Consider the following 10,534-nt stretch of genomic DNA (forward strand, 5'->3'; position numbering starts at 1 on the left):
CATATTGCGGGGGCTATTTGATGCTAATGCAGTATGCCACATTATGTTTTTGTGCTGGTCAAGGGCAGGCAGGTCTGGAGAGAACCAAGGGCTATATCTGTTCCTGGTTCAACATTTTTTGAATGGGGCATGTTTATTTAAGATGGTGAGGAAAGCACTTTTAAAGAATAACCAGGCATCCTCTACTGACAGAATGAGGTCAATATCCTTCCAGGATACACGGGCCAGGTTGATTAGAAAGGACTGCTTGCTGAAGTGTTTAGGGAGCTTTTGACAGTGATGAGGGGTGGTCGTTTAACCAGACCCATACGGACGCAGGCAATGAGGCAGTAATCGCTGAGATCCTGGTTGAAGACAGCAGAGGTGTATTTAGAGGACAGGTTGGTCAGGATGATATCTATTTGGGGTTGTACCTGGTAGGTTCATTGATAATTTGTGTGAGATTGAGGGCATCTAGCTTAGATTGTAGGATGGCTGGGGTGTTAAGCAGGTCCCAGTTTAGGTCACCTAACAGTACGAGCTCTGAAGATCGATGGGGGGCAATACATTCACATAGGGTGTCCAGGGCACAGCTGGGGGCTGAAGGTGTTCTATAACAATCGGCAACAGTGAGTCTTGTTTCTGGAAAAGTGCATTTTTAGAAGTGGAAGCTCGAATTGTTTGGGCACAGACCTGGATAGTATAACAGAACTCTGCAGGCTATCTGCAGTAGATTGCAACTCCGCCCCCTTTGGCAGTTCTAACTTGTCGGAAAATGTTATAGTTAGGGATGTACATTTCAGGATTTTTGGTGGCCTTCCTAAGCCAGGATTCAGACATGGCTAGGACATCCGGATTGGCAGAGTGTGCTAAAGCAGTGAGTAAAACAAACTTAGGGAGGAGGCTTCTAATGTTAACATGCATGAAACCAAGGTTTTTACCGTTACAGAAGTCAACAAATGAGAGTGCCTGGGGAATGGAAGGGGAGCTAGGCGTAGCAGGGCCTGGATTAACCTCTACATCACCAGAGGAGGAGTAGGATAAGGGTACGGCTAAAGGCTAAAATAACTGGTTGTCTGGTACGTTCGGAACTGAGAGTAAAAGGAGCAGGTTTCTGGACGCGGAAGAATAGATTCAAGGCATAATGTACAGATAAGGGTATGGTAGGATGTGAATACAGTGGAGGTAAATCTAGGCATTGAGTGACAATGAGAGATGTTTTGTCTCTGGAGACACCATTTAAACCAGGTGAGGTCACCTGGTTACCAGAACCAGTGTGGGAGGTGGAACAACAGGGCTAGCTAAGGCACATTAAGCAGGGCTGGAGGCTCTACAGTGAAATAAGGCAATAATCACTAACTAAAACAGAAATGGACAAGGCATATTGACATTAGGGAGAGGCATGCATAGCCGAGTGATCATAGGGACCAGTGAGTAGCTAGGCGAGCTGGAGACATGGCGATTCAGACAGCTAGCGGGCCGGGGCTAGCGGGCTAGCAGAAGGGCCTTAGGGGGACGTTGTGACGGAGGAGCCTGTTGAAACCCCCTCGGGCAGATTACGTCGGCAGACCAGTTGTGTTGGATCGGCAGGTTTCCGTGTCGGCAGTAAAAGGGGTTCAGGTCAATTGGCAAAATAGGCATTGTAGCCCAAGGAGTGGCTGATGTACCTCTTCAGCTAGCCGGGAGATGGGCCTAGCACGAGGCTAGTTCCAGGTTAACTGATGCTTGCTTCGGGACAGAGACGATAGCCAGGAGTAGCCACTTGGATAGCAGTTATCTTGCTGCGATGATCCAATTGAAAAGGTTCAGGGCTTGCGGTAGGAATCCGGAGATATGGAGATTTGGTGGAGAAAAAGCAGTCCGGTATGCTCTGGGTTGAATCGAGCTGTGCAGGCTGGCAGGAGTTGACCGGGCTAAGGTTAGCTGATGACCGCTAGCAGTGGCTAACTGACTGCAAGCTGACTACTAGCTAGTAGCTAGTTAGCTGGCTAGCTTCTGTTGGGGGTTCCGGTTCAAAAGTATAGAAAATAGCAGATCGATACCACATTGGGTGAGGCGGGTTGCAGGAGAGTATGTTGAAATTGAGGTTAAAAATATATACGAAATATATACGAAGAAAAAAAAGATGAATACACGGGTCACAACAAGACAAAGACGTCTGAACTGCTACACCATCATATATCCAAGATGGTGTAGCAGTTCAGACAACTTTGTCTTGTTGTGACCCGTGGATATATCTTTTTATATATATATATATATACACAGTGCCTTGCGAAAGTATTCGGCCCCCTTGAACTTTGCGACCTTTTGCCACATTTCAGGCTTCAAACATAAAGATATAAAACTGTATTTTTTTGTGAAGAATCAACAACAAGTGGGACACAACCATGAAGTGGAACGACATTTATTGGATATTTCAAACTTTTTTAACAAATCAAAAACTGAAAAATTGGGCGTGCAAAATTATTCAGCCCCCTTAAGTTAATACTTTGTAGCGCCACCTTTTGCTGCGATTACAGCTGTAAGTTGCTTGGGGTATGTCTCTATCAGTTTTGCACATCGAGAGACTGAAATTTTTTCCCATTCCTCCTTGCAAAACAGCTCGAGCTCAGTGAGGTTGGATGGAGAGCATTTGTGAACAGCAGTTTTCAGTTCTTTCCACAGATTCTCGATTGGATTCAGGTCTGGACTTTGACTTGGCCATTCTAACACCTAGATATGTTTATTTTTGAACCATTCCATTGTAGATTTTGCTTTATGTTTTGGATCATTGTCTTGTTGGAAGACAAATCTCCGTCCCAGTCTCAGGTCTTTTGCAGACTCCATCAGGTTTTCTTCCAGAATGGTCCTGTATTTGGCTCCATCCATCTTCCCATCAATTTTAACCATCTTCCCTGTCCCTGCTGAAGAAAAGCAGGCCCAAACCATGATGCTGCCACCACCATGTTTGACAGTGGGGATGGTGTGTTCAGTGTGATGAGCTGTGTTGCTTTTACGCCAAACATAACGTTTTGCATTGTTGCCAAAAAGTTCAATTTTGGTTTCATCTGACCAGAGCACCTTCTTCCACATGTTTGGTGTGTCTCCCAGGTGGCTTGTGGCAAACTTTAAACAACACTTTTTATGGATATCTTTAAGAAATGGCATTCTTCTTGCCACTCTTCCATAAAGGCCAGATTTGTGCAATATACGACTGATTGTTGTCCTATGGACAGAGTCTCCCACCTCAGCTGTAGATCTCCGCAGTTCATCCAGAGTGATCATGGGCCTCTTGGCTGCATCTCTGATCAGTCTTCTCCTTGTATGAGCTGAAAGTTTAGAGGGACGGCCAGGTCTTGGTAGATTTGCAGTGGTCTGATACTCCTTACATTTCAATATTATTGCTTGCACAGTGCTCCTTGGGATGTTTAAAGCTTGGGAAATCTTTTTGTATCCAAATCCGGCTTTAAACTTCTTCACAACAGTATCTCGGACCTGCCTGGTGTGTTCCTTGTTCTTCATGATGCTCTCTGCGCTTTTAACGGACCTCTGAGACTATCACAGTGCAGGTGCATTTATACGGAGACTTGATTACACACAGGTGGATTGTGTGTATGTACAGTTGAAGTCAGAAGTGTACAAACACTTATGTTGGAATCATCAAAACTCGTTTTTCAACCACTCCACACATTTATTGTTAACAAACTATAGTTTTGGCAAGTCGGTTAGGACATCTACTTTGTGCAAGACACAAGTAATTTTTCCAACAATTGTTTACAGACAGATACTTTCACTTATAATTCATTGTATCATAATTCCAGTGGGTCAGACGTTTACATACACTAAGTTGACTGTGCCTTTAAACGGCTTGGAAAATTCTAGAAAATGTCATGGCTTTAGAAGCTTCTGATAAGCTAATTGACATCATTTGAGTCAACTGGAGGTGTACCTGTGGATGTATTTCAAGGCCTACCTTCAAACTCAGTGCCTCTTTTCTTGGCATCATGGGAAAATCTAAAGAAATCAGCCAAGACCTCAGAAAAAAATTGTAGACCTCCACTAGTCTGGTTCATCCTTGGGAGCAATTTCCAAACGTCTGAAGGTACCACGTTCATCTGTACACACAATAGTACGCAAGTATAAACAACATGGGACCACGCAGCTGTCATACCACTCAGGAAGGAGACGCATTCTGTCTCCTAGAGATGAACGTACTTTGGTGCGAAAAGTGCAAATCAATCCCAGAACAACAGCAAAAGACCTTGTGAAGATGCTGGAGGAAACGGGTACAAAAGTATCTATATCCACAGTAAAACGAGTCCTATATCGACATAAGCTGAAAGGCCGCTCAGCAAGGAAGAAGCGACTGCTCCAAAACCACCATAAAAAAGTCAGACTACGGTTTGCAACTGCACATGGGGACAAAGAGCGTACTTTTTGGAGAAATGTCCTCTGGTCAGATGAAACAAAAGTAGAACTGTTTGGGGTTCAGGTCATAATGGCCATAATGACCATCGTTATGTTAGGAGGAAAAAGGGGGAGGCTTGCAAGCCGAAGAACACCATCCCAACCGTGAAGCACTGGGGCGGCAGCATCATGTTTTGGGGGTGGTTTTCTGGAGGAGGGACTGGGGCACTTCACAAAATAGATGGCATCATGAGGAAGGAAAATGATGTGGATATATTGAAGCAACATCTCAAGACATCAGTCAGGAAGTTAAAGCTTGGTTGCAAATGGGTCTTGCAAATGGACAATGACCCCAAGCATACTTCCAAAGTTGTGGAAAAATGGCTTAAGGACAACAAAGTCAAGGTATTGGAGTCGCCATCACAAAGCCCTGACCTCAATCCTATAGAAAATTTGTGGGCAGAACTGAAAAAGCGTGTGTTCAGAGCAAGGAGGCCTACAAACCTGACTCAGTTACACCAGCTCTGTCAGGAGGAATGGTCCAAAATTCATCCAACTTATTGTGGGAAGCTTGTGGAAGGCTACCTGAAAGGTTTGACCCAAGTTAAACAATTTAAAGGCAATGCTACCAAATACTAATTGAGTGTATGTAAACTTCTGACCCACTGGGAATGTGATGAAAGAAATAAAAGCTGAAATAAATCATTCTCTCTACTGTTATTCTGACATTTCACATTCTTAAAATAAAGTGGTGATCCTAACTGACCTAAGACAGGGACTTTTTACTAGGATTAAACATCAGGAATTGTGAAAATCTTAGTTTTAAATATATTTGGCTATGGTGTATGTAAACTTCCGACTTCAACCTTGTGTGTTTTCCCCAAAAATGTATGGGTGTTGGAAATGATGCAGACAATTTCATTGATGGAAGCAACAATCTATCCTCAATATTAAAGCTGATACACCCCTTAAAAACTTAAAATAAATGTGATGTTGTCTTGTTTGTTGCGACCGGCGCTGTCCAAGGTGCTGAAATCATAGAAATAGTATCTCATTCTGTGTGGCTGAAATGTCCATCTTCACATTTGCTCATTATTGTAGCTTTAAATTTACCAAATTGATTGCATTGTTACATACTACTAGCTTATCAGTCAATCAAAGATGTTTGATTGATCAAGAGTTTTTAGATTTTACAACAACAAGCCGAGGCTACATATTGTTATTGCTGACACATTGAGACAAATGGTGTTTTGAATTTGATATTCTGCAGCCTGTTCACCATCTGTGCGCTCCAATTAGTAAACACTACACAGTAAGGAAAAAATAAAGTCAATGCTTTATTAACCTCATACATTACACATTACCGAACACATGTACGAAATATAATTTACGAGGAGGAACACAAGTGGATGTGCACTGATGTACGGCTAGTATAAAGTGGTCTATTGTAACTAGTGTTGTTCTAGCTATCCTATCAAAAACATTGAATACTATGCCACACTCAGTTACAACCACCAATAGGCACTCCCTTGTAGCTACATCAGATCAAGTTAATGTATAAATTGGCTATTAAAGCATGAGCTGTAGTAAATCTAGTGAAGAGACTAAACTCCATTGCATGTATTTACTTTTCAAAATACTTTTATTATGATTCCCCCCTCATCAAAACAATATAATATGGATCTACATCCCCACCATCTACAGTCCTTTGACAGTTTGGGCATAAAGGTCCTTATCTTCGCCCTCTTCAGTCTCTGGGTTCAGATAGTCTAGAATTTTCAGCAGCGTGTCGTCATCCAAGCCCTGCGTTTGTGACACATTGCCCGTGTCCTCCTTGGGATCTGACTGTCTTTTCTGAGGCAGGCTTTTATCTGAGTCCATTTGGTCAAAGTAGTCCTGTATCGCCTGCTCGAACGTTCCCAGCACGAGCTGATGGTCTTGTGAGGGAGGCTGCGAGGTGCGCTTTTTTTGGTTTGCTGTCTGCGGATACTGTGCCAACATCTGGGCAGCCAGATAAGTCGACAGCTCGTCTTCATTGACAGTGTTGTCGTAGTCGTCCTTTCCTTTCTCTGGGACGTTTGGCTCAGAGAACATGTAGTTTTTCTGCTTTCCAGCTGGCGCGTAAAACCTTGATGGCGGGCTTGTATGCTGTTTCTGCTTCTTGAGTGCAGGTGCGTTCTGATTTGCCACGCTTCCCAGCCCGAGGATTTTTAGAATGTCTTCTGTGTTTATTTCTTCCGGGATGTTGCTTGTTTGGGTCTCAGGCAGCCTGTTGAAGAATGTCTCTGGAGGGATCTTATTTTTTTGGTGAGAGGAGATCTGAGTTAGTTTGTCCTCTACCCTGGCCAGATCATTAGGTGTCCAAGACTGTGCCTTTGTCCTCAGTGGTGTCCTGTCCTGTTTTGTCATCTCCCCACTCTTCAGCATGTCCATCAGGTCTTCTGGTGGGATTTGTAGTTTCTGGGAGATTTGGATGAGCTGGTAAATGGCCTGTGGATCTACCTTGTCACTGTACTGAGTTTGAGCTGCCCTCCTCTCTTCCCTCTCCTCCTCTTCTTCTAGCTCTCTCTTCTGCTCCTCCTCTTCTTCTAGCTCTCTCTTCTGCTCCTCCTCTTCTTCTAGCTCTCTCTTCTGCTCCTCTTCTTCTAGCTCTCTCTTCTGCTCCTCCTCTTCTTCTAGCTCTCTCTTCTGCTCCTCCTGCTCTGTTTTCTCCAGCACCTTCAGAAGGTAGTAGTCATCTGGGTCATATTCTCTTGGACCTAGCTGACTTGATCGCTTGACCTCATCAATCTCCTCATCTTCATTATCATCATCATCATCTTCATCATCCTCCAAGCCTCTGTCGAACTCCTGCCTGTTGTCTCTCTCTTCGTCCCCCTTATCCATCTGCTCCTCTAGGGGCGACCAATCCTCTCCCCCTGTCACATCCTCATAGGCCAGGTTCCTCACCTTGAACATGTCATCATCACCATCATCCTCAGTCTGGCGTTTGTGTCCAGCCTTGGCATTGGCTAACCTCCCCAGTTCCTCAAACACAGACTGCAGATTGGCCAGGTTCTGGGGCGTGTACTTCCCCTCCATGTTCTCATTGGTGCGTTTGAAGGGGCTCTCACGGCCCTGGACTCTGCCTTCTTCCTCCCCCTCACCGTCCTCTTCATCTTCAAACATCAGCGGGTACTTCCTGTGAGGCCGGCTAGCACGCTGCGTCCACGGATACGCCACGCCCTCTCCCACCTGGCTGTCCTCCTCCTTCGCTGGTCTCCGCCCTTTGCCCAGAGCATGGCGGGCTGCACTGGGCCTCACAGGGGATGGCTTGGGGCCCTTCTTGGTCTGCTGGAGGGTATTCAGTACCGCCTGTAGCCACTCATGGGTCTTGTTCTCCTTGTTGCCCTCCCCTTCCTCATCATCCTCATCTTGGTCCTGCCCTTGGCCTATATTACTCTGACTGGTCTGGGCAGGAGAGGGTAGCCTCAGCATGGAGAGGAGTTTCTCTGAGTCTGTGTCCATGTTGGTGGTGTCATAGTCTAGGTTGAGGGAAGCCTGCTTCTGTGGGGCTGACGCCCCGGTCCGCTGGCGGAGGCTCTCAATGTACTCCAGGGCCTTGAGCATGTCTGCATTGGGGGGGAGGTAGGGGGTGTCTCCTCGCTGGGGGTCCAGCTCACTGCCCCTCAGTCTGTGTTCTCTGAGAGAGGCCCCCTGGGCACTGCCGGAGCCCAGGAGTAGGAGATGGAGCAAGGAGAGGAGGAAGGCCATCCCTGCAGAGGAGAGCTTGGGGAGTGACGGCATGGTGTCTTCAGCCTGGAGACAGACACAACAGGGAGAGAAGAGTCAGCGCTGACCTTTTAGGTTTAGGATATGAAGATTTTTCACTGGTCAGACCATTATGTACTTATCTGCTCCTGTCACTTCAGTTTAGTCTTAATTTATTTCAAACAAGAATATGTTCAAGGGCTGTGCAGTCAAAATCGTGATTTTTCTGTGTTTTATATACATTTCCAGACTAAATCTGTTAATAGACCAATAAGAAAGAGTTCCAAACGTTTCTGCCAATAACAGCTAATTTTAAGTTTTTCCCCTTCCCACTCTGATAGTCCTAACAAAATTCTTGCTTGAGAAATTGCTCTTTGCTAAGAAGCTATTTTATTTTATAACAGTTTTAATTGAAAACAATCACAGTAAGGTACTTAATTGCTAGTCAGGAATGATTTGATATTGAGAACTGCTTCATTGGCTCTTTAAAGATGAGGCCAGTTTAAAAGCTTTTGTAATGATCAGCTCTAATGACCATTAGAATTCTGAAATCTTTCATTTTTAGACCTGCCTTTCATTCCCATTTGATGCTTCAGCTATATTGCTATAGACTCTTAGTGATATGTATTGAGGTTCTGTCACTCTAGCTGCAGTTTTTACCCAGAGAATGAAAATCGCATCTGTTGAAAGCCCAAATGATTGTTTGCAGAGCAGTAATAGCATGGGCATTCAGCTCGCCTATAAATCTCATTAGTTTTCAAATTGTTGCTCTCCAGAATGAGTCACAATCCAGTTGTCTTGGTAACCCTTTGCCTGATGCTGGCTGCTGTCGAAACACTACTACCTACACCCAAGACATCTCTAGCACACTCAAACAATGTTGTGTTGCACAAGCCTTTCACTGAGAAAATGCAATGGAACTTTATAATCATGAACCTAATTTGGATACAAATATTGAACGCTGCTATTTATAAATCAACTAGTGGATGAATTGGTTTTGAAATCAAAGTGTTGTTTAATTTAGGCTATGTATTATCTGCTTATCCTACATAATAAAAACTACAAATTACTTTAGCAAATCACTAAAAACGAAACTATAATAAACTTGAATAGTTAGTCTAAGACACTATAAAACAGATTATGCATCTCTTCACTGCGTAGCCCTGTTTGCAATGCATCAGGTTGGTTAAAGATAAACGAATTTTAAAATGGAAATGAACATATTAAAATAACTGAAAATAGTACAACTGAATTCAATTTTCTTCAAATAATAATTTCGATGTAGGCCCTATGTAAAATCTTACCTCTGCAAAATAGTTTCAATCGATAGTCGTGAGTGAATTTAGCATCTCCAAGAGCAGGGATTCTCTGTGTTCAGCACCGGGGACAGCTCCTCCGGTTATATGAGGCGCCACCTAACTCGTGCGTCACTGCGACATACGCAATACTCGATCCAAAGAAACACACAAACATAATTAGAACTGGTTCACGTCTCTTCACCTCGACGTTCAATTGGAAAGGCTTATGTGATCATGTTATCATCATGTCTAATTATATTGGTTGTTAACCAACAGCGATGACTAAGTAATTAATATATATAATATCTGGACGGTAAGGTCGTGATTAATTAGCCCACAGCACAATGTCTACTTATATGGTGATAGACCTATACAACTATGCCTACGAGTTCTCCAGACAGAGTATAGGCTAATTATAGGTAACAGGCCCAGTTATAATAATTTGATCCAGGGACTTAAGCCTACGTGAGGAATTTTGTAGGCCTATGCTAAATAATGCTGCAATATTTGTGTTTCAAACTAAACATTTGTGTTGGCTATAACAGAAACGCTACACAGCATTTTGGATAATGATGTTGCCCAGTCAAGGAAAAATGCAACATCTATTGATTAAAACATTGGTAGAGCTCAGTTCCTGTTCCCGTATCGCGCGCCCCCCCCCCCCCCCCCCCCCCCCCCCCCCCCCCCCCCATCTTCTACTCGGTACCATAACTGCTCATGTTCGCAGTAAATAGTGATTTGCACCTATGTATGCATCAACAAAACGGAGCTGCGGGCGTCCCTCTCGAAAGAGAGTAGAGTCCATCGATGACTCACTCACGCCCAAGATCTGCCAAAGAATGAGGCGGGGTGATGAGGACTGCAGAGAGATCGTGTGCTATGGGAGCTGCCTATGACGGTGCAATCGTAAGCCACTGGTCTTTTATTTTGGTTGCCTGTCAAGTCCTGTCTGGCCCAGGTCAGGGGTACGTCGTCACTTTCATTCATACATTTCCGTGGGGACTCGGCACTCAGATGAGTACAGTAGTATGATTTGTTTACTAGGGATCCTGATTCCAGATACGCTTTCAGATATCGCTTATATTTTGACATTGTAACAATATATTAGGATGGTGTCTCAG

At 44.2% G+C, this 10,534-nt stretch overlaps 1 protein-coding gene across 1 annotated transcript; it reads right to left on the minus strand.

The window, feature by feature from the left end:
* Positions 1-5,716: 5,716 nt before the first annotated feature.
* On the minus strand, positions 5,717-10,193 carry LOC139385959 (secretogranin-2b-like). Its single transcript, XM_071131273.1, has 3 exons — positions 10,158-10,193; positions 9,420-9,562; positions 5,717-8,163 (listed from the first exon to the last, which is right to left on the minus strand). Exon 3 carries the CDS (start codon positions 8,149-8,151, stop codon positions 6,064-6,066), a length of 2,088 nt encoding a protein of 695 aa, XP_070987374.1. The 5' UTR covers positions 8,152-8,163; positions 9,420-9,562; positions 10,158-10,193; the 3' UTR covers positions 5,717-6,063.
* Positions 10,194-10,534: the final 341 nt, after the last annotated feature.

The sequence above is a fragment of the Oncorhynchus clarkii genome, chromosome 27 (genome assembly GCF_045791955.1).
Source record: "Oncorhynchus clarkii lewisi isolate Uvic-CL-2024 chromosome 27, UVic_Ocla_1.0, whole genome shotgun sequence".
Lineage (NCBI taxonomy): Eukaryota > Metazoa > Chordata > Actinopteri > Salmoniformes > Salmonidae > Oncorhynchus > Oncorhynchus clarkii.

Bases quoted from the DNA above. Each gene is read 5' to 3' on its own strand.
- LOC139385959 (XM_071131273.1), bottom strand. From the start codon at position 8,151: ATGCCGTCACTCCCCAAGCTCTCCTCTGCAGGGATGGCCTTCCTCCTC.